The sequence below is a fragment of the Passer domesticus genome, chromosome 35 (genome assembly GCF_036417665.1).
Source record: "Passer domesticus isolate bPasDom1 chromosome 35, bPasDom1.hap1, whole genome shotgun sequence".
Lineage (NCBI taxonomy): Eukaryota > Metazoa > Chordata > Aves > Passeriformes > Passeridae > Passer > Passer domesticus.
This window is the reverse complement of record NC_087508.1, coordinates 783577-807376: the sequence shown is the minus strand read 5'-3', so window position 1 is coordinate 807376 and position 23800 is coordinate 783577. Positions and strand designations below refer to the sequence as shown.

The 23800-nt window shown below is 60.1% G+C and overlaps 1 protein-coding gene across 1 annotated transcript; it reads left to right on the top strand.

Annotated features, from left to right (window-relative positions):
• Nucleotides 1–1483: 1483 nt before the first annotated feature.
• Nucleotides 1484–23408, top strand: PPP1R13L (protein phosphatase 1 regulatory subunit 13 like). Its single transcript, XM_064402150.1, is given in 16 exon segments — nucleotides 1484–1583; nucleotides 6184–6239; nucleotides 6869–7060; nucleotides 8450–8508; nucleotides 8910–9034; nucleotides 9116–9462; nucleotides 11545–11643; nucleotides 12449–12526; nucleotides 12656–12789; nucleotides 12792–13035; nucleotides 13782–14263; nucleotides 15422–15559; nucleotides 16143–16276; nucleotides 18259–18425; nucleotides 20699–20898; nucleotides 23249–23408. Coding segments are annotated over 15 exon segments (2493 nt in total). The 5' UTR covers nucleotides 1484–1583; nucleotide 6184; the 3' UTR covers nucleotides 23288–23408.
• Nucleotides 23409–23800: the final 392 nt, after the last annotated feature.

The window sequence follows — 23800 nt, the reverse complement described above, 5'->3', positions numbered from 1 at the left end:
GGAACCGCCCCCCCCGTGGGAACCCCGGTTTGGGGAACCCCCCCCGGTTTTGGGGTCCGTTCCTCGGTTTTGGGACCCCTCCCCGATTTTGGGATCTCTCCCCGGTTTTGGGTCCGTTCTCACCCGGGACCCCCCGTGGGAATTTCCCCGTTTTTGGGACCCCCCCCCCCCGTTTTTGGGATCCGTTCCCCCCCGTGGAAACCCCTCCGGTTTTGGGACCCTCCCCCCATTTTTGGGACCCCCACCCCTTTTTTAGGATCCGTTCCCCCCGGTTTTGGGGTCCCCCTCTCGTTTTTGGGATCCGTTCTCACCCGGGATCCGCCCCCCCGTGAGAACCCCCCCGGTTTTGGGATCCTCCCCCCATTTTTGGGACCCCTCCCCCGTTTCAGGGGTCTCTCCCCCGTTTTCGGGACCCTCCCCCGTTTTTTGGGACCCCCACCCCGTTTTTGGCATCCGTTCTCCCCGGGATCCGCCCCCCCGTGGGAATTTCCCGTTTTTGGGATCCCCTCCCCGTTTTTGGGGTCCGTTTCCCGTTTTTGGGACCCCCTCCCGGTTTTGGGATCCGTTCCCCTCGTGGGAACCCCCCCGTTTTTGGGGTCTCCCCCCCCGGTTTTGGGACCCCTCCCCGTTTTTCGGATTCGTGCCCCGGTTTTTGGGATCCGTTCCCCGTTTTTGGGACCCTCCCCCCGTTTTTGGGGTCCGTTCCCCGTTTTTGGGGTCTCCCCCTCCCCATTTTGGATCCCGCCCCTCCCGTTTTTGGGACCCGTTGCCCGTTTTCGGGACCTCTCTCCCATTTTTGGGGTCCGTTCCCCGTTTTTGGGGTCTCCCCCTCCCCGTTTTCGGGACCCCCTCCCCGTTTTGGATCCCCCCTCCCGGTTTTGGGGTCCGTTCCCCGTTTTTTCGAGACCCCTCCCCGTTTCGGGGTCCCTCCCCGGTGCCGGTCCCTCCCCCCGTTCCTCCCCCGGTGCCCCGGGGCGCGGGCGCGGCCCCCCCGCGCCTCCCCCGCGTGACCCAGCGCTCTGGAATTGGGCGGAGAGGCCGCGGGGGCCGCGCCCGCCGCACCGGCACCCACCGGGAACCCTCCGGTAACTCTCCGGTAACTCCCAGGTACCCAGCGGGACCCTCCGGTAACTCTCCGGTAACTCCCAGGTACCCAGCGGGACCCTCCCGTACCCACCGGGACCCTCCGGTAACCCTCCGGTAACCCTCCGGGACTCACCGGGAACCCTCCGGTAACTCCCAGGTACCCAGCGGGACCCTCCGTACCCACCGGGACCCTCCGGTAACCCTCCGGGACTCACCGGGAACCCTCCGGTAACTCCCAGGTACCCACCGGGACGCTCCGGTACCCACCGGCACCCACCGGGAACCCTCCCGTAGCCGCCGGGACCCTCCGGTACCCCTCCGGTAACCCTCCGGGACTCACCGGGACCCTTCGGTAACTCCCAGGTACCCAGCGGGACCCACTGGGGACTCACCGGAACCCTCCGGTAACCCTCCGGGACTCACCGGGACCCTCCGGTACTCACCGGGACCCTCCGGGACCTCCCAGGTACCCAGCGGGACTCACCGGGATCTCCTAGGTACAAACCGGGACCCTCCGGGACTCACAGGGACCCACCGGGACCCTCACCGGGACCCTCCCGTACCCACCGGGACCCTCTGAGACCCCTCCGGTACCTCCCAGGTACCTCCGGGACCCCCCAGATCCCCCCCGGGACCCCCCCGCGACCCCCCCGGGACCCCCCAACACCCACCGGGACCCCCCGGGACCCCCGACTCAAATTTTGGGGGTGCAGGGGGAGGGTCCCGAACCCCCGGGAGGGATTTTGGGGGTCCCGGGTGGGTCCGGACCCCCCCGGGTGGGATTTTGGGGTGGGTCAGGACCCCCGACTCAAATTTGGGGTGCAGGGGAAGGGTCTCGACCCCCCCCGACTCAAATTTGTGGGGCCAGGGGAGGGTCCCGACCCCCCCTGGGTGGGATTTTGGGGGTCCTGAACCCCCGGGAGGGATTTTGGGGGTCCTGGGGAGGGTCTGGACCCCCCCGGGTGGGATTTTGGGGGTCCCGGGCGGGTCCGGACCCCCCCGGGTGGGATTTTGGGGTGCGGACCCCCCCGGGGTGGGATTTTGGGGGTCCTGGGGGGGGGGGTGACACCCCCGCTGTGTCCCCAATTCAGGGCAGGGGTCCCTGAAACTTCCAGAGCTCCTGAGACCCCCCCCCCAAAATTCCCCCTCCCCCCAAAAAAATCCCGCTCGTCCCTCCCGGGTCCCCCTGGGAATCCCAAAAAACCCCAAAATAGCCCCAAAAATCCCCCCAAAAAATCCCAAAAAAATCCCCAAAAAAACCCCAAAATCCCCACAAAATCCCCCCCAAAACTTTAAAAAAGTCCCAAAAAACTCCAAAAAATCCCTCAAACCTCCCAAAAATTCCCCCCAAAATAAAAAAAAAATCCAAAAAAAAATCCCCAAAATTCCAAAACGCTCCTAAAAATTAAAAAGAAAAACAAACCTAAAATTCACAAAAAATTCCCCAAACCCCAAAAAATTCCCCCTCAAACCCCCCAAAAAAAACCAAAAAAAATTCAAAAAAGCCGCATAACCCCCCAAAAAATAAAAATAAACCCAAAAACTCCTCCCAAAAATCCCCCCAAAAAATCCCAAAACCCTCCCAAAAATTAAAAAAAAATCCCCAAAAAATCCCCCAAAAACAAAAAAAATCCCCCAAAAATCCCAAGAAAAACCCAAAAAATCCCAAACCCCCCGCAAAAAATAAAAATAAACCAAAACTCCCCCAAAAAATCTTCAAAAAATCCCCAAAAATCTTCAAAAAATCCCCCCAAAATCCCAAAAAATCCCCAAAAAATCCCTAAAACTCCGAAAAAATCCCCAAAAATCCACCATAATCCCCAAATTCGGGGGTCTCGCGCCCCCCCTTTTCGGGGGTGCCCCCAGCAGGGCCCCGCCCCGGGGGGTGGTGGGCGTGGCCGCCCCCCCGCGGGTTAATTAGCGCTAATTACTGTTGTGCTGCTGCCGAGCCCCGGCGGGTCCCGGCACGCCCCGCCCGCGGCGTTCCAGGGAGCGCGGCCGGGGGGGCCCCAAAATGCCCCAAAATTGTCCCAAAAATGTCCAAAAAATGTCCCAAAAATGTCCTAAAAAATGCCCCAAAATGTCCCAAAAATGTCCTAAAAAAAGTCCCAAAAATGTCCCAAAAATGTCCAAAAAATGTCCCAAAAATGTCCTAAAAAATGCCCCAAAATGTCCCAAAAATGTCCTAAAAAAAAGTCCCAAAAATGTCCCAAAAATGTCCAAAAATGTCCCAAAAATGTCCTAAAAAATGCCCCAAAATGTCCCAAAAATGTCCTAAAAAAATGTCCCAAAAATGTCCCAAAAATGTCCAAAAAATGTCCCAAAAATGTCCTAAAAAATGCCCCAAAATGTCCCAAAAATGTCCTAAAAAAATGTCCCAAAAATGTCCCAAAAATGTCCAAAAAATGTCCCAAAAATGTCCTAAAAAATGCCCCAAAATTGTCCCAAAAAATGTCCCCAAAAATGTCCCAAAAACCGGGACCCCTCCCCATCTTAAAATCCTTCAAAAAGCACGAAAATTCCCCAAAAAAAAAGCGCTAAAATACTTTTAAAAAGTACTAAAAGCCCCAAAAAAGCATCAAAATCACCACCAAAAGTGTGAAAATCACCCAAAAAAGTGTTAAAATCACCACAGAAAGTGCAAAAATCACCCCAAAAAACGCGAAAATCACCAAAAAAATTAATAAAATCTCCCCCAAAAAGTGCTAAAATTCCTCAAAATGTTCTAATATCTTTTTAAAAAGTGCTGAAATCGCCCCAAAAATGGTAAAATCCACCCCAAAAGTGCTGAAATTGCCCCAAAAAGTGCTAAAATTCCTCAAAAAGTGCTAAAATCCTTTATAAAACTGCTAAAATCTTCCCGAAAAATGGTAAGATCCACTCCAAATGTGGTATGAACTCCCCAAATGTGTTAAATTTCCCCCAAAAAGCATTAAAATCACCCCAAAAATGCGAAAATCACCCAGAAAAGCATTAAAATCGCCCCAAAAAGTTGTAAATTTCCTCAAAAAGTGGTAAAGTCCTTTTAGAAAGTGCTAAAACCCCCCAAAAACCGCTAAAATCCCACAAAAAAAGAGCTAAAATTCCCTAAAAAGTGCTAAATCCCCCCAAAAAAACGGATCCCCCCCAGAAAAAACCAGTTTCCCACCCCAAAAAATCAGATTTCCCTAAAAAAAAATCCGGATACCCTCCAAAAAATCAGATATTTCCCCCCAAAAAAATCCAGATTCCCCCCTGAAAAAGCCCTAAAACCCCCCCAAACCCCCCGGATACCCCCCGAAAAGTGCTAAAACCCCTCAAAAATCCCATAAACCCCGTCAGGTGCCACCCCCCGGTGTCCCCTGATGTCCCCCAGTGTCCCCAGACCCCCTCAGACCCTAAAAATTCCCCAAACCCACCCGAAAAAAGCCCTAACCCCCCCAAAAAGCCCCAGACCCCCCCAAAAAAAGTCCTAAATCGCCCCAAAACCCCTGAAAAAACCCCATAAACCCCATCAAGTGCCACCCCCCAGTGACCCCCAGTGTCCCCTGATGTCCCCCAGTGTCCCCAGACCCCAAAAAAGCCCCAAACCCACCCCAAAAAAAGCCCTAAACCCATTCCAAAAAGCCCCAGACCCCCCAAAAAAAGCCTTAAATCCCCCAAACCCCCTCAAAAATCCCATAAACCTTGTCAGCTGCCACCCCCCAGTGTCCCCCAGTGTCCCCAGGTGTCCCCAGACCCCCCCAGACCCTCGAGACCCCCCAAAAAAGCCCCAAACTCATCCCAAAAAAGCCCTAAACCCGCCCAAAAAAGCTCCAAACCCACCCAAAAAAAGCCCTAAATCGCCCCAAAACCCCGGAAAAACCCCACAAACCCCATCAAGTGCCACCCCCTGGTGTCCCCTGATGTCCCCCAGTGTCCCCAGACCCCCCCAGACCCCAAAAAGCTCCAGATCCCCCCCAAAAATTCCCCAAACCCACCCAAAAAAGCCCTAACCCCCCCCCCAAAAAGCCCCAGACCCCCCCAAAAAAGTCCTAAATCCCCCCAAAACCCCTGAAAAACCCCATAAACCCCATCAAGTGCCACCCCCCAGTGACCCCCAGTGTCCCCTGATGTCCCCCAGTGTCCCCACACCCCCCCAGACCCCAAAAAGCTCCAGATCCCCCCCAAAAAAGCTCCAAACCCACCCAAAAAAGCTCCAAACCCACCCAAAAAAGCCCTAAATCCCCCCAAAACCCATCAAAAACCCCACAAACCCCATCAGGTGCCACCCCCCGGTGTCCCTTGATGTCCCCCAGTGTCCCAGACCCCCTCAGACCCTAAAAATTCCTCAAACCCACGCCAAAAAAGCCCTAACCCCCCCCCCAAAAAAGCCCTAAACCCACCCAAAAAAGCCCTAAATTCCCCCAAAACCCCTGAAAAACCCCACAAACCCCATCAAGTGCCACCCCCTGGTGTCCCCTGATGTCCCCCAGTGTCCCCAGACCCCCCCAGACCCCAAAAAGCTCCAGATCCCCCCCAAAAATTCCCCAAACCCACCCAAAAAAGCCCTAACCCCCCCCCAAAAAGCCCTAAACCCACCCAAAAAAAGTCCTAAATCGCTCCAAAACCCCTGAAAAACCCCATAAACCCCATCAAGTGCCACCCCCCAGTGACCCCCAGTGTCCCCTGATGTCCCCCAGTGTCCCCACACCCCCCCAGACCCCAAAAAGCTCCAGATCACCCCCAAAAATGCCCCAAACCCCCCAAAAAACCCCTAAACCCGCCCAAAAAAGCTCCAAACCCACCCAAAAAAGCCCTAAATTCCCCCAAACCCCTGAAAACCCCACAAACCCCATCAGGTGCCACCCCCCAATGTCCCTTGATGTCCCCCAGTGTCCCCAGACCCCCTCAGACCCCAAAAAGCTCCAGATCCCCCCCAAAAAAGCCCTAAACCCACCCAAAAAAGCCCCAAAGCCACCCCCAAAAAACCCTAAACCCCCCCAAAAACCCCCCAAAAACCCCTCAAACCCCATCAGGTGCCACCCCCGGTGTCCCCCCGGTGTCCCCTGATGTCCCCCAGTGTCCCCTGCCCCCCCCAGACCCCAAAAATCCCCAAATCCCCCGAATTCCCCCCAGGATGGCGAGCGAGCGGCTGCGCAGCGCCCAGGACCTGCTGGACCTGACCTTCCAGTGTGAGCCTTCCCAGCCCAAACCCGTGCTCCTAAATCCCTTTTCCTCACCCCAAACCCATGCTCCTAAATCCCTTTTCCCACCCCAAACCCATGCTCCTAAATCCCTTATCCTCATCCGAAACCCATGTTCCTAAATCCCTTATCCTCATCCGAAACCCGTGTTCCTAAATCCCTTATCCTCATCCGAAACCCGTGCTCCTAAATCCCTTATCCTCATCCGAAACCCATGTTCCTAAATCCCTTATCCTCATCCGAAACCCGTGTTCCTAAATCCCTTATCCTCATCCGAAACCCGTGCTCCTAAATCCCTTATCCTCATCCGAAACCCATGTTCCTAAATCCCTTATCCTCATCCGAAACCCATGTTCCTAAATCCCTCCCCCCCCAACCCATGCTCCTAAATCCCTTATTCCCACCCCAAATCCATGTTCCTAAATCCCTTATCCTCACCCCAAACCCATGCTCCTAAATCCCTTATTCCCACCCCAAATCCATGTTCCTAAATCCCTTATCCTCACCCCAAACCCATGCTCCTAAATCCCTTATCCTCATCTGAAACCCATGTTCCTAAATCCCTTTTCCCACCCCAAACCCATGTTCCTCAATCCCTTTCCCCCCCCCAAATGCAGCGCTGGCCATGCAGCACATGGACCTGAAGCAGGTGGAGCTGGACACGGCCGTGGCCAGAGTGCCCAAACCCTTTATCCTCACCCCAAATCCTTTATTCCCACCCCAAATCCGTGTTCCTAAATCCCTTTTCCCGGTCCCAGCACTGGCCATGCAGCACATGGACCTGAAGCAGGTGGAGCTGGACACGGAGTGCACAAACCCCAAACCCTTTATCCTCACCCCAAATCCCTGTTCCTAAATCCCTTTTCCCCCCCAAACCCATGTTCCTAAATCCCTTTTCCCCCCAAATCTCTGTTCTTAAATCCCTTTTCCCCCCAAATCCGTGTTCCTAAATCCCTTTTCCCGGTCCCAGCGCTGGCCATGCAGCACATGGACCTGAAGCAGGTGGAGCTGGACACGGAGTGCACAAACCCCAAACCCCAAACCCATAACCCCAAACCCATGACCCCAAATCCTTTATTCCCCCCCAAACCCATGTTCCTAAATCCCTTTTCCCCCCCAAACGCAGCCCTGGCCATGCAGCACATGGACCTGAAGCAGGTGGAGCTGGACACGGAGTGCACAAACCCCAAACCCATGACCCCAAATCCCTTATCCTCACCCCAAATCCCTTATCCCCACCCCAAACCCATGTTCCTAAATCCCTTTTCCCCTTTCCCAGCCCTGGCCATGCAGCACATGGACCTGAAGCAGGTGGAGCTGGACACGGAGTGCACAAACCCCAAACCCATGACCCCAAATCCCTTATCCTCACCCCAAATCCTTTATTCCCACCCCAAACCCATGTTCCTAAATCCCTTTTCCCGGTCCCAGCGCTGGCCATGCAGCACATGGACCTGAAGCAGGTGGAGCTGGACACGGAGTGCACAAACCCATGACCCCAAATCCCTTATCCTCACCCCAAATCCCTTATTCCCACCCCAAACCCATGTTCCTAAATCCCTTTTCCCCCCCAAATGCAGCGCTGGCCATGCAGCACATGGACCTGAAGCAGGTGGAGCTGGACACGGAGTGCACAAACCCCAAACCCTTTATCCTCACCCCAAATCCGTGTTCCTAAATCCCTTTTCCCCCCAAATCCGTGTTCCTAAATCCCTTTTCCCCGGTCCCAGCGCTGGCCATGCAGCACATGGACCTGAAGCAGGTGGAGCTGGACACGGAGTGCACAAACCCTTTATCCTCACCCCAAATCCTTTATTCCCACCCCAAATCCCTGTTCCTAAATCCCTTTTCCCCCCCAAACCCATGTTCCTAAATCCCTTTTCCCGGTCCCAGCGCTGGCCATGCAGCACATGGACCTGAAGCAGGTGGAGCTGGACACGGAGTGCACAAACCCCAAACCCTTTATCCTCACCCCAAACCCATGACCCCAAATCCTTTATTCCCACCCCAAACCCATGTTCCTAAATCCCTTTTCCCCCCCAAATGCAGCGCTGGCCATGCAGCACATGGACCTGAAGCAGGTGGAGCTGGACACGGAGTGCACAAACCCCAAACCCTTTATCCTCACCCCAAATCCATGTTCCTAAATCCCTTTTCCCCCCAAATCCGTGTTCCTAAATCCCTTTTCCCGGTCCCAGCGCTGGCCATGCAGCACATGGACCTGAAGCAGGTGGAGCTGGACACGGCCGTGGCCAGAGTGCCCAAACCCTTTATCCTCACCCCAAATCCTTTATTCCCACCCCAAATCCCTGTTCCTAAATCCCTTTTCCCCCCAAATCCGTGTTCCTAAATCCCTTTTCCCGGTCCCAGCCCTGGCCATGCAGCACATGGACCTGAAGCAGGTGGAGCTGGACACGGAGTGCACAAACCCCAAATCCCTTATCCCCACCCCAAATCCGTGTTCCTAAATCCCTTTTCCCCCCCAAACGCAGCGCTGGCCATGCAGCACATGGACCTGAAGCAGGTGGAGCTGGACACGGCCGTGGCCAGAGTGCCCAAACCCCAAACCCATGACCCCAAATCCCTTATCCTCACCCCAAATCCTTTATTCCCACCCCAAACCCGTGTTCCTAAATCCCCTTTCCCCCCCAAACGCAGCGCTGGCCATGCAGCACATGGACCCTGAAGCAGGTGGAGCTGGACACGGCCGTGGCCCAAGGTGGACGAGCTCTCCCGGCAGCTCGAGTCCCTCTGGACGGACGGGCCGGGCCCCCCCCCCCAAGGTGAGCCCCCCGCCTTTGGCACTCGGGGATTTGGGGAGGGGTCGCGCCCCCTCCCCACCCGTTTAACCCCCTCGTGCCCAGGAGCAGAGCAGCCCCCGGAGCCGCTCGAGCCGCCGGAGCCTCCTCGGGGACGGTCTGGAGCTGGGGGGGGGGCTCGGGGACCCTTTGGGGCGACCCCCGCCCCATTTCCTGGGGGGGGAGCTGGAGCGCGCCCCCTCCCCCCGGCCCAAGGTGCTGGCGGTGCCCAGCCCGGGGGGCGGCAGAGCCCCTCCCCACGGCCCCTGCGGCCCTTCGAGCTCCTGGGGGGGCTCGGGGGGTCCCCGGGGGGGGCGTTCGGCGCCGAGAGACCCCCGGCCCCCCCCCCCCGTACGAGGTGCAGGCGCTGTACCCGTCCCTGAGCGGCCCCCCCGGAACCTTCCGGGCACAGGGTGAGGGACACGGGGGGGGACAGGGGGGACATGGGGGGGATAAGGGGGGGACAGTGAGGGGACACAGTGGGGGACATGGGGGGAATGGGGGGGGATATGGGGGGGACAGTGAGGGGACACAGTGGGGGACATGGGGGGGACATGGTGGGGGGACATGGGGGGGGATATGGGGGGGACATGGGGGGAAATGGGGGGGACAGAAGGGGGATAAGGGGGGGACAGTGAGGGGACACAGAGGGGGACATGGGGAGGATCAGGGGTGGGACAAGGGGGGGACATGGGGGGGATATGGGGGGGATATGGGGGCGACAGTGAGGGAGACAATGAGGGGACACAGTGGGGGACATGGGGGGGACACGGGGTGGGACATAGGGGGAATATGTGGGGGACAGAGGGGGGACATGGAGGGGGACAATGAGGGGACACAGAGGGGGACATGGGGGGACACGGGGTGGGACATAGGGGGAATATGTGGGGGACAGAGGGGGGACATGGAGGGGACAATGAGGGGACACAGAGGGGGACATGGGGGGGACAGAAAGGGGGACATAGGGGGGATATGGGGGGGGACAGAGGGGGGACATGGAGGGGACAGTGAGGGGACACTGAGGGGGACACGGGGTGGGACATGGGGGAATGGGGGGGGACAGAGGGGGGACATGGGGAGACAGAGGGGGGGATACAGGGGGACAAGGGGGGGCAGAGGGGGGACAGTGATGGGGGGACATGGGGGAGGAAGAGAGGGGACAGAGGGGGGACATGGAGGGGACATGAGGAGGACAGAGACAGGGGGACATGGGGGGACAGAGGGGGGAGATGGGGGTGACATGGTGGGGACAGTGAGGGGATAAAGGGGGGGCAGAGAGGGGACATGGGGGGGATAAGGGGGTAACAAGGGGGGGACAGAGAGAGAGGACACGGGGGGACAGAGGAGGGACAAGGGGGGGACAGAGGGAGGACATGGGGGTGACATGGGGGGAGACAGTGGTGGGGACATGGTGGGGACACCAAGGGGACACCGAGGGGACATGGACGGGACACGGGGAAGGGGGGAGGGGCTGGTCTGTGCTGGGGGGGCTTGGGCCACCCGCGGTGTCCCCAAATTATCCCGGGCTGTCCCCAACCCCTCGCGGGCTGTCCCCAATGCTGTCCCCATGTCCCCAACCCCTCCCGGGCTGTCCTCGACGCTGTCCCCGTGTCCCCAGCCCTGTCCCTAATCTGTCCCCGAGCTGTCCCCGTGTCCCCAGCCCTGTCCCCCTGTCCCCAAGCTGTCCCAGTCTCCCCGTGTCCCCCAAGCTGTCCCAGTGTCCCCTGCCCTGTCCCTAAGCTGTCCCCATGTCCCCCAGCCCTGTCCCCAGCTGTCCCCAGCTGTCCCCAAGCTGTCCCCAAGCTGTCTCAGTGTCCCCATGTCCCCAAGCTGTCCCAGTGTCCCCGTGTCCCTAGCTGTCCCCATGTCCCCAGCCCTGTCCCCATGTCCCCAGCCCTGTCCCCAGCCCTGTCCCCAGCACTGTCCCCAAGCTGTCCCTGTGTCCCCAGCCCTGTCCCCAGCCCTGTCCCCGTGTCCCCAGCCCTGTCCCCAAGCTGTCCCCGTGTCCCCGAGCTGTCCCCGTGTCCCCAGCCCTGTCCCCAGCCCTGTCCCCAGCACTGTCCCCAAGCTGTCCCTGTGTCCCCAGCCCTGTCCCCAGCGCTGTCCCCATGTCCCCGAGCTGTCCCCGTGTCCCCAGCCCTGTCCCCAGCCCTGTCCCCAGCCCTGTCCCCAGCCCTGTCCCCGTGTCCCCAGCCCTGTCCCCAAGCTGTCCCCGTGTCCCCGAGCTGTCCCCGTGTCCCCAGCCCTGTCCCCAGCGCTGTCCCCATGTCCCCGAGCTGTCCCCGTGTCCCCAGCCCTGTCCCCAGCGCTGTCCCCATGTCCCCAGCCCTGTCCTCATGTCCCCAGCCCTGTCCCCAGCCCTGTCCCCAGCACTGTCCCCAGCCCTGTCCCCGTGTCCCCAGCCCTGTCCCCGTGTCCCCAAGCTGTCCCCAAGCTGTCCCCAAGCTGTCCCCAGCTGTCCCCATGTCCCCAGCCCTGTCCCCGTGTCCCCCCAGAGGAGCTGGGTGCCAAGCGGCGCCCGCAGCGGGGCTGGAACGAGTCCGACCTGGACGTGGCCTACGAGAAAAAACCGCCGGGCCCGGGGGGCTACGACCGTGAGGGGGGGCCGGGGGGCTGGGGACACCGGGGGACATCGGGGGACATCGGGGGGGTGGCACTGGGGGGAGTTTAGGGGGGTTTGAGGGGATTTTTGGGGGGTTTGGGGTTGTTTTGGGGGGGTCTTGGGGGTGGAGAAGGGGATTTGGGGGGGTCTTGGGGGTCTGGGGGGTCAGAGAACACTGGGGGGACATCAGGGGACACTGGGGACATCGGGGGACACCGGGGGGACATTGTGGGGTGGCACTGGTTGGGGTTTGTGTGGGTTTGAAGGGATTTTGGGGGGGTTTGGGGGGGTCTCGGGGGTCTGGGGGCTTTTTTGGGGGGGTCTGGGTTTTTTTTGGGAGGGTCTGGGGGTATTTTGGGGGGGTTCTGGTTTTTTTTTTGGTGGGTCTGGGGGTTTTTTTTAGGGGGGTCTGGGGACTTTACGGGGGGGGTCTGGGATTTTTTTTTGGGGGGGTTCTGGGGGCTTTTTTTGGTGGGTCTGGGTTTTTTTTTTTTAGGGGGGTCTGGGAGCTTTTCAGGGGGGGGTCTGGGCTTTTTTTGGGGAGGTCTGGTTTTTTTTGGGGGAGGTCTGGGGCTTTTTTTGGGGGGGGTCTGGGGTTTATTTGGGGATTTTCGGTTGAAGATAGAATTCTATTATTTTTTTTGGGGGGTGGTCTCTGAGTCTTTTTAAGACATCAAACCTTTTGGGGAGGGGCTCCACAGCAGCAGGGGGGTGGGAATCCCAAAATCCCAAACCCACCCACCTTTTTGGGGTGGGGTCTCCCCATAATGACCTCGACCCCCCCCCACCCCCCCCAGGGACCCCCGAGGGCCAACCGCGCCCCCCCCCCGGTGCTGTGGAGGGAATCGAGCCTGGACGGGGCCGGCCCGGGCAAGGTGAGCGCGGATTTTGGGGTGGGGTCCGCACCTTAAACCCCCCCCTCAGAAAAAAAAAACCCAAAAACCCCTTTTTAACCCATTTTTAACCGATTTTTAACCGTTTTAACCCTTTCCCCGCCGCCGCAGGACGGCGCTTTCGGCGCTCACAGCGCCACCCTGCCGCGCAATTACAAACTGTCCCCCCTGGAACGGCGACAAGAGGGGGGGGGCCCCCCTTTTCCGCTCGCCCCCCGCGGCCAGGACGCTGCCCCGGGGGTGGCACCCGGGCCAGCAGCCGGTGTCGCGCATCCCGGTGCCCCCCGCCCCGGCCGGGAGACCCCCCCGGCACAAGCCGCTGCCCCTCTCCATGATCTTCAGGCTGCAGAACGCCTTCTGGGAGCAGGGCGGGGGGCACAGGGGGCTGCCCCCCCTCATCGCCCCCTCCCCGGCCGGGGGGGCAGCGCGGGGGTCGCCCCAAAAGATGCCGGCGCTGCCCCCGGCCCCGCCCGCGGCGGCTGGGGGGGAAGGTGAGAGGGGGTTCGGGGGGGATTGGGGGGTTAAAAGGGGATTTGGGGGGTAAAAAGGGGATTTTGGGGGGGCTCGGGGGGTTAAAAGGGGATTTGGGGGGGTCTCGGGGGGGTGAAAAGGGGATTTTGGGGGGTGAAATGGGGATTTTGGGGGGTCTCGGGGGGTAAAAATGGGATTTGGGGGGGTTTGGGGGGTCTTAGGGAGGGTTTAAGGGGATTTTTGGGGGTCCATGGGGTTCTGCCCTTCCCTCCCCAGTTCCGGGGTCTCTCCCTTTCCCCTCCCCAATTCCGGGCTCTCTCCCCTCACTCCTTCCCCCCTCCCCAATTCCGGGGTCTCTCCCTTTCCCCTCCCCAATTCCGGGGGTCTCTCCCCTCACTCCCCTTCTCCCTCCCCAGTTCCGGGGGTCTCTCCCTTTCCCCTCCCCAATTCTGGGGGTCTCTCCCCTCACTCCTTCCCCCCTCCCCAATTCCGGGGTCTCTCCCCTCACTCCCAATTCCGGGCTCTCTCCCCTCACTCTTTTCCCCCTCCCCAATTCCGGGGTCTCTCCCTTTCCCCTCCCCAATTCCGGGGTCTCTCCCCTTTCCCCCTCCCCAATTCTGGGGGTCTCTCCCCTCACTCCTTCCCCCCTCCCCAATTCCGGGGTCTCTCCCCTTTCCCCCTCCCCAATTCTGGGGGTCTCTCCCCTCACTCCTTCCCCCCTCCCCAATTCCGGGGGTCTCTCCCCTCACTCCTTCCCCCTCCCCAGCTCCCACCCGCCCCGCGCCCCCCGACCCTCCCGAGGCCGAGGCGGAGCTGGAGCGGCTCCTGCGCTGCTCGGACGCGGAGGGGCCCGCGGAGGGACCCCCGGAGGGACCCCCGGAGGGACCCCCGGACGCTCCCCCGGCGCGGCCGCTGAGCCCCACGCGGCTGCAGCCGCTGCTGCCGCCCGAGGCGCGCCGGGTGCCCGAGTTCCAGGAGGTGGCGCGGGTGCTGGCGGAGATGCCGCGGCCGCTGAAGCGCCGGGGCTCCATGGAGCAGAGCCCCGGGCCCGCCGCCGCCCCGGCGCGCACCCGCCACTACCGGCAGCTGATCCCGCGCCTGCTGCACCGCCCCGGCTCGCCGGCCGCGCCGGGGGACGGCGCCGAGGCGCTGCCCCTGTCGCCGCCGCCGCCTCCTCCTCCTCCTCCTCCTCCTCCGCCTGCTGCTGCTCCGGCCGTGGAGAGCGCGGCCCCGGCGGGGCAGGGGACGGTGAGTGCGGGCAGTCCCATTGTCACCCTGGGACCCCCGAGGGTCATTGTCACTCTGAGAGCCCCGAGGGTCATTGTCACTCTGGGACCCCCGAGGGTCATTGTCACTCTGAGAGCCCTCTTCCTTGTCACTCTGGGACCCCCGAGGGTCATTGTCACCCTGGGACCCCCGAGGGGTCATTGTCACTCTGAGATCCCTGAAGTGTCATTGTCACTGTCACTCTGGGACCCCCGAGGGTCACTGTCACTCTGGGACCCCCGAGGGGTCACTGTCACTCTGAGATCCCTGAAGTCTCATTGTCACTGTCACTCTGGGACCCCCGAGGGGTCACTGTCACTCTGGGACCCTCCCCAGGGTCATTGTCACTCTGGGACCCCCCCCAGTCCTTGTCCGTCAGAGACCCTCAAGGGGTCACTGTCACTCTGGGACCCCCGAGGTGTCATTGTCACTGTGGGACCCCCGAGGGGTCATTGTCACTGTGGGACCCCCGAGGGTCACTGTCACTTGGAGTCCCCGAAGTGTCATCGTCACTCTGAGAGCCCTGGTCATTGTCCGAGACCCCCAAGGTGTCATTGTCACTTGGAGACCCCCGAGGTGTCACTGTCACTCTGGGACCCCCCAGTCCTTGTCCCTCAGAGACCCCCGAGGTGTCACTGTCACTCTGGGACCCTCCCCAGGGTCATTGTCACTTGGAGACCCGCCCTCAGTGTCACTGTCACTCTGAGAGCCCCCGGTCCTTGTCCCTCTGAGACCCCCGAGGTGTCATTGTCACTTGGAATGTCTCGGGAGTGTCCCCAAGGTCCCCAGGGTGGTGTCCCCAATGCCCGGGGTTGTGTCCCCTGACCCCCCCGGTGTCACAGGAGCTGTGCTCGGCCCTGTGCGACCCCTCCTCGCCCCGGGGCTGTCCCGGGGTGATGTCCCCAGTGTCCGGGGCTGTCCCGGGTGATATCCCCAGTGTCCGGGGTCATGTCCCCGTGTCCCCTGACCCCCCCCCCGGTGTCGCAGGAGCTGCGCTCGGCCCTGCGCGACCCCTCCTTGCCGCGGGGCTGTCCCGGGGTGGTGTCCCCAAGGACCGGGGCTGTCCCGGGGTGATGTCCCCAGTGTCCGGGGCTGTCCGGGGTGATGTCCCCGTGTCCCCTGACCCTGGCCGTGTCGCAGGAGCTGCGCTCGGCCCTGCGCGACCCCTCCTCGCCGCGGCGCCGCCCCGGGGCGCGGGTGCGGCTGAACCCGCTGGTGCTGCTGCTGGACGCGGCCCTGACCGGGGAGCTGGACGTGGTGCAGCAGGCGGTGGCAGAGGTGACACTGGGGACAGCGGTGACACTGGGGACAGCGGGGACACTGGGGACAGCGGTGACACTGGGGACAGCGGGGAGGGCAGTGGGAGCTGGACGTGGTGCAGCAGGCGGTGGCAGAGGTGACACCGGGGACATTGGGGACAGCGGGGAGGGGTGAGTGGCGACAGGGGGCAGCAGGTCTGGGTGACAGCGGGGACACCGGGGGTGTCCCGGGGCTGTCCCCGGTGGCAGTGAGGGGACAGTGGGGACAGGGGCTATCCCGGGGCTGTCCCGGGGCTGTCCCCGGTGGCAGTGAGGGGACAGGGGGGACACCGGGCTGTCCCGGGGCTGTCCCCGGTGGCAGTGAGGGGACAGTGGGGACAGGGGCTGGGTGACATCAGGGGTGTCCCGGGGCTGTCCTGGGTGGCAGTGAGAGGACAGGGGTTGGGCACAGCGGATCTGGGTGACAGCAGGGACACCGGGCTGTCCCGGGGCTGTCCCGGTGGCAGTGAGGGGACAGTGGGGACAGGGGCTATTCCGGGGCTATCCCGGGGCTGTCCCGGGGCTGTCCCGGTGGCAGCCAGGGGACACGCCGCTGTCCCCAGCTGAACGACCCGAGCCAGCCCAACGACGAGGGCATCACGGCGCTGCACAACGCCATCTGCGGCGCCAACTACGCCATCGTGGAGTTCCTGATCGCCAGCGGCGCCAACGTCAACTCCCCGGACAGCCACGGCTGGTGGGGGACACTGAGGGGACATGGGGACAATGGGGACATGGGGACAATGGGGGACAGGGCCCCCACAGCCACGGCTGGTGGGGGACACTGAGGGGACATGGGGACAATGGGGACAATGGGGACATGGGGGGACATGGGGACAATGGGGACATGGGGACATGGGGACAGGGACCTGACAGCCACGGCTGGTGGGGGACACTGAGGGGACAACGGGGACATGGGGACAACGGGGACAATGGGGACATGGGGACAGGACCCCAACAGCCACGGCTGGTGGGGGACACTGAGGGGACAACGGGGACATGGGGACAACGGGGACAATGGGGACAGGACCCCAACAGCCACGGCTGGTGGGGGACACTGAGGGGACAATGGGGACAATGGGGACATGGGGGGACAATGGGGGAATATGGGGACAATGGGGACATGGGGGGACACAGGGGACATGGGGACATGGGGGGACATGGGGACAATGGGGACAGGACCCGGACAGCCATGGCTGGTGGGGGACAACGGGGACATGGGGACATGGGGGGACATGGGGACAATGGGGGGACAATGGGGACAGGACCCCGACAGCCACGGCTGGTGGGGGACAACAGGGACAATGGGGGGACACAGGGGACAATGGGGACATGGGGACACGGGGAACATGGGGACAGGACCCTGACAGCCACGGCTGGTGGGGGACAATGGGGGACACCATGGGGACATGGGGACAGTGGGGACACAGGGGGACACAGGGGACAATGAGGGGATATGGGGACAATGGGGACACGGGGGGACATGGGGGGACAGGACCCCGACAGCTACGGCTGGTGGGACAATGAGGGGACAGTGGGGACAATGGGGGGACATAGGGACAATGGGGACATGGGGGGACATAGGGACAATGGGGACAATGGGGGGACAGGACCCTGACAGCCACGGCTGGTGGGACACTGGGGGACACCGGGGACATGGGGACACGGGGGGACAGTGGGACATGGGGCGACACATGGGTACAAGGGCTTAGAGGGTGAGACAGGGACAGGGGACAGGGATGGTGGCACAGGGATGGAGGACAGGGGGACCCCAATATTCCCCAGCCCCCAACACCCCCCAAACCCCTGGTGACCCCAAAAATCCCCCAAACAGCCCCAAACCCCTGGTGACCCCGATAAACCCCAAACCCTCGGTGACCCCAAAACCCCCTGAACACCCCCAAATCCCCAGTGACCCCAAAACCCCCCAAATCCTCAGTGACCCCAAAACCCCCCAAAGCCTCAGTGACCCCGATAAACCCCAAACACTCGGTGACCCCAAAAATCCCCCAAACCCTCGGTGACCCCAAAACCCCATAACCCTTAATTCCCCACTAACGAGCTGTAATTAACCCCCCATACCCCATCACCAAACAACCATTCTTAGGGTGGTGGTCCCTGATTTTGGGGTGCGACCCCTCACTTTTGGGGTGCGATCTCTGACTTTTGGTGTGCAATCCCTGACTTTGGGGTGCAATCCCTGACTTTGGGGTGCAATCCGTGACTTTTGGGGTGCAATCCCTGACTTTTGGGGTGCGACCCCTGACTTTTGGGGTGCAATCCCTGACTTTTGGGGTGCGAGCCCTGACTTTGGGGTCCCCGGTGCGGCAGGACGCCCCTGCACTGCGCGGTCTCGTGCAACGACACCGGCGTGTCCCCAATGCCCCCCAAACCCTCGGTGGCCCCAAATCCCCCCAAACAGCCCCAAACCCTCGGTGACCCTGATAAACCCCAAACCCTTGGTGACCCCAAAAATCCCCCAAACCCTCGGTGACCCCAAAACTCCATAACCCTTAATTCCCCACTAACGAGCTGTAATTAACCCCCCATACCCCATCACCAAACAACCGTTCTTTGGGGGGTGGTCCCACAATTTTTGGGGTGCGACCCCTGACTTTTGGGGTGCGATCTCTGACTTTTGGGGTACAATCCCTGACTTTGGGGTCCCCGGTGCGGCAGGACGCCCCTGCACTGCGCGGCCTCGTGCAACGACACCGGCGTGTGCGTGGCCCTGGTGCGCCACGGCGCCGCCATCTTCGCCACCACGGCCAGCGACGGCAGCCTGGCGGTGGAGAAGTGCGACCCGTACCGCGAGGGCTACGCCGACTGCTCCAGCTACCTCACTGGTCCGGACTGGGAGCACTGGGAGCACTGGGAGCACTGGGACAGGGGCTGGGGGAGCTAGGGGATGTGGGGGATGTAGGGTTATGGGGTACTGGGATTGGGAACTGGGAATACTGGGGGTTCATGGTGTGACCCGTACCGCGAGGGCTACGCCGACTGCTCCAGCTACCTCACTGGTCCGGACTGGGAGCACTGGGAGGGACTGGGAGCACTGGGAGCACTGGGAGAGGGGCTGGGGGAGCCAGGGGATGTGGGGGATGTGGGGTTGTGGGGTACTGGGATTGGGAACTGGGGATACTAGGGGTTTATGGTGTGACCCGTCCCGCGAGGGCTACGCCGACTGCTCCAGCTGCCTCACTGGTCCGGACTGGGAGCACTGGGAGGGACTGGGAGCACTGGGAGAGGGGCTGGGGGTGATGGGAGGGACTGGGGACATGGGGGACATGGGGGATGTGGGGTTACGGGGCACTGGGATTGGGAACTGGGAATACTGGGGGTTCATGGTGTGACCCGTCCCGCGAGGGCTATGCCGACTGCTCCAGCTACCTCACTGGTCCGGACTGGGAGCACTGGGAGCACTGGGAGCACTGGGAGCACTGGGAGAGGGGCTGGGGGTGATGGGAGGGACTGGGGACATGGGGGATGTGGGGTTATGGGGTACTGGGATTGGGAACTGGGAATACTGGGGGTTCATGGTGTGACCCGTACCGCGAGGGCTACGCCGACTGCTCCAGCTACCTCACTGGTCCGGACTGGGAGCACTGGGAGGGACTGGGAGCACTGGGAGCACTGGGAGAGGGGCTGGGGGAGCCAGGGGATGTGGGGGATGTGGGGTTGTGGGGTACTGGGATTGGGGTTTATGGGGTTCATGGTGTGACCCGTACCGCGAGGGCTGCACCGACTGCTCCAGCTGCCTCACTGGTCTGAACTGGGAGCACTGGGAGCACTGGGAGAGGGGCTGGGGGTGATGGGAGGGACTGGGGACATGGGGGATGTGGGGTTATGGGGCACTGGGATTGGGAACTGGGGGTTTGTGGTGTGACCTGAGTGCTCCAGCTGCCTCACTGGTCTGAACTGGGAGCACTGGGAGCACTGGGGGTTATGGGGATATTTGGGGTTGCTGTCAGTGCAGTGGTACCGGGGCAGTCTGGGGGTCTCGGGGCGGTTTTGGGGTGACATTTTGGGTTTTGGGGTGACATTTTGTGTTTTGGGGTGTCCCCGCAGAGGTGGAGCAGGGCATGGGCGTGCTGAACAGCGGCGTGGTGTGGGGATATTTGGGGATATTTTGGGATATTTGGGGTCTCTATGGATGTTTTTGGGTCCAGGGATGGTTTATGGGTTTCAGGGAGGTTTTGGGGTGACAATCTGAATTTCGGGGTGTCCCTCCTGTCCCCGCAGAGGTGGAGCAGGGCATGGGCGTGCTGAACAGCGGCGTGGTGTGGGGATATTTGGGGATATTGAAGATATTTGGGGATATTGAGGAAATTTTGGGGTTTCTGTCAATACGGTGGTACTGGGACAGTTTTGGGGTGACATTTTGGGTTCCGGGGTGTCCCCGCAGAGGTGGAGCAGGGCATGGGCGTGCTGAACAGCGGCGTGGTGTGGGGATATTTGGGGATATTTGGGGATATTTGGGGTCTCTATGGATGTTTTTGGGTCCAGGGATGGTTTATGGGTCTCAGGGAGGTTTTGGGGTGACAATCTGAATTTCGGGGTGTCCCTCCTGTCCCCGCAGAGGTGGAGCAGGGCATGGGCGTGCTGAACAGCGGCGTGGTGTGGGGATATTTGGGGATATTTTGGGGATATTTGGGATATTTGGGGTCTCTATGATGTTTCTGGGTACGGGGGCAGTCTGGGGGTCTCGGGGCGGTTTTGGGGTGACATTTTGGATTTTGGGGTGACATTTTGGGTTTCAGGGTGTCCCCGCAGAGGTGGAGCAGGGCATGGGCGTGCTGAACGGCGGCGTGGGGTGGGGATATTTGGGGATATTTGGGGATATTTGGGGTTTCTATGGATGTTTTGGGTATAGGGATGGTTTATGGGTTTCAGGAGGGTTTCGGGGTGACATTTTGGGTTTCAGGGTGACAATCTGAATTTGGGGTGTCCCCGCAGAGGTGGAGCAGGGCATGGGCGTGCTGAACAGCGACGTGGTGTGGGGATATTTGGGAATATTGAGGATATTTGGGGATATTGATGATATTTTGGGGTTTCTGTCAATACGGTGGTACTGGGACAGTTTTGGGGTGACATTTTGGGTTCCGGGGTGTCCCCGCAGAGGTGGAGCAGGGCATGGGCGTGCTGAACAGCGGGGTGGTGTACGCGCTCTGGGATTACAGCGCCGAGTTCGGGGACGAGCTCTCGTTCCGCGAGGGCGAGCCCGTGACCGTGCTGCGCCGCGAGCCCCCCGAGGAGCTCGACTGGTGGTGGGGGTCCCTCTACGGCCACGAGGGATACGTGCCCCGCAACTACTTCGGGGTGAGGGGGGGGCCCGGGGGCGTCTGGGGGCGTGGGGCATTTGGGGAGGGGTCTTAGGGGGGGTAAATCCATTGGGGAGGGGTCCTATAGGGGATAAATCCATTGGGGAGGGGTCTTAGGGGGGGTAAATCCATTGGGGAGGGGTCCTATAGGGGGTAAATCCATAGAGAAGGGGTCCTATAGGGGATAAAGGGTCTGGGGAGGGGTCCCATAGGGGGTAAATCCATTGGGGAGGGGTCTCATAGGGGGTAAATCCATTGGGGAGGGGTCTTAGGGTGGTAAATCCATTGGGGAGGGGTCCCATAGGGGGTAAATCCATTGGGGAGGGGTCCTATAGGGGGTAAATCCATTGGGGAGGGGTCTTAGGGGGGGTAAATCCATTGGGGAGGGGTCCCATAGGGAGTAAATCCATTGGGGAGGGGTCTTAGAGAGGATAAATCCATTGGGGAGGGGTCCCATAGGGGGTAAAGGGTTTGGGGAGGGGTCTCAAAGGGGATAAATCCATTGGGGAGGGGTCTTATAGGGGGTAAATCCATTGAGGAGGGGTCTTAGAGGGGGTTAAATCCATTGGGGAGGGGTCCCATAGGGGATAAAGGGTTTGGGGAGGGGTCTTAGGGGGGATAAATCCATTGGGGAGGGGTCCTATAGGGGATAAATCCATTGGGGAGGGGTCTTAGAGGGGGTTAAATCCATTGGGGAGGGGTCTTAGAAGGGTTAAATCCATTGGGCAGGAGCCCCAAGGGGATAAATCCATTGGGGAGGGGTCCTATAGGGGATAAATCCATTGGGGAGGGGTCTTAGAGGGGGTTAAATCCATTGGGGAGGGGTCTTAGAAGGGTTAAATCCATTGGGCAGGAGCCCCAAGGGGATAAATCCATTGGGGAAGGGTCTCATAGAGGATCAAGCGTTTGGGGAGGGGTCTCATAGGGGATAAAGGGTTTGGGGAGGGGTCTTAGAGGGGGTTAAATCAATTGGGGAGGGGTCCCATAGGGGGTAAATCCATTGAGGAGGGGTCCTATAGGGGATAAAGGGTTTGGGGAGGGGTCCCATAGGGGTTTAAGTCCATTGGGGAGGGGTCCCATAGGGGATAAATCCATTGGGGAGGGGTCTTAGAGAGGATAAAGGATTTGGGGAGGGGTCTCATAGGGGGTAAATCCATTGGGGAGGGGTCCCATAGGGGATAAAGGGTTTGGGGAGGGGTCTTAGGGGGGATAAATCCATTGGGGAGGGGTCCTATAGGGGGTAAAGGGTTTGGGGAGGGGTCTTAGAGGGGTTAAATCCATTGGGCAGGAGCCCCAAGGGGATAAATCCATTGGGGAAGGGTCTCATAGAGGATCAAGCGTTTGGGGAGGGGTCTCATAGGGGATAAAGGGTTTGGGGAGGGGTCTTAGAGGGGGTTAAATCAATTGGGGAGGGGTCTCATAGGGAATAAATCCATTGGGGAGGGGTCCCATAGGGGATAAAGGGTTTGGGGAGGGGTCTTAGGGGGGATAAATCCATTGGGGAGGGGTCCTATAGGGGATAAATCCATTGGGGAGGGGTCTTAGGGGGGGTAAATCCATTGGGGAGGGGTCCCATAGGGGGTAAATCCATTGGGGAGGGGTCCTATAGGGGGTAAATCCATTGAGGAGGGGTCTTAGAAGGGTTAAATCCATTGGGGAGGAGCCCCAAGGGGATAAATCCATTGGGGAAGGGTCTCATAGAGGATCAAGGTTTTGGGGAGGGGTCTCATAGGGGATAAAGGGTTTGGGGAGGGGTCTTAGAAAGGGTTAAATCAATTGGGGAGGGGTCCCATAGGGGGTAAATCCATTGGGGAGGGGTCCTATAGAGGATAAATCCATTGAGGAGGGGTCCTATAGGGGATAAAGGGTTTGGGGAGGGGTCTTAGAGGAGGTTAAATTCATTGGGGAGGGGTCTTACAGGGGGTTAAATCCATTGGGGAGGGGTCCTGTAGGGGATAAATCCATTGGGGAGGGGTCCCATAGGGGGTAAATCCATTGGGGAGGGGTCTTAGGGGGGATAAATCCATTGGGGAGGGGTCCTATAGGGGATAAATCCATTGGGGAGGGGTCTTAGAGGGGGTTAAATCCATTGACGAGGGGTCCTATAGGGGATAAAGGGTTTGGGGAGGGGTCTCATAGGGGTTTAAGTCCATTGGGGAGGGGTCCCATAGGGGATAAATCCATTGGGGAGGGGTCCCATAGGGGATAAAGGGTTTGGGGAGGGGTCTTAGGAGGATAAATCCTTAGGGGAGGGGTCTCTTTTTTTGGGATCAGGGTTATTTTGGGGTTATTTTTGGGGGGATTGGGGTTTTTTTTGGGTGGGGGTCTCACCTCCCCTTCCCCCCCAGCTCTTCCCGAGGGTCCGGCCGCAGAAGAAGAAAATCTGAGGGGGGGGGGAGGTCCCAGCCCCCTCCCCAAATCGGGACACGCCCCCTTTGCTGTCCCCTCCCCCCCGTGGTGTTCTCCCTTTTTTTGGGATTTTTTGGGAATAAAAACCTCCGGATGCTCCTGGGGGGGTTTTTTTTGGGTCATTTTTGGGGGGTTTGGGACAAATTTGGGGACACCGGGGAGGGGGAGGGGACACAGGAGGTGACAGCGGTACCGAAGCAGAATTTATTGATGGGGACAGCCCCAAAATCCCCCAAAAACCCCCAAAATCCCCCCCCAAAAAAGCCAAAAATCCCCCAAAAACCCCCAAAATAACCCCAAAAACCTCCAAAATAACCCCAAAAACCTCCAAAATTCCTCCAAAAAAGCCAAAATACCCCCCAAAAACCCCCCAAAAAACCCCCAAAATCCCCCCCCCGAAAATCTCCAAAAAAAGCCAAAATACCCCCCAAAAAACCCCAAAATTCCAAAATATAATTTTTTTCCCCAAAATTCCCCCTAAAAAACATAAA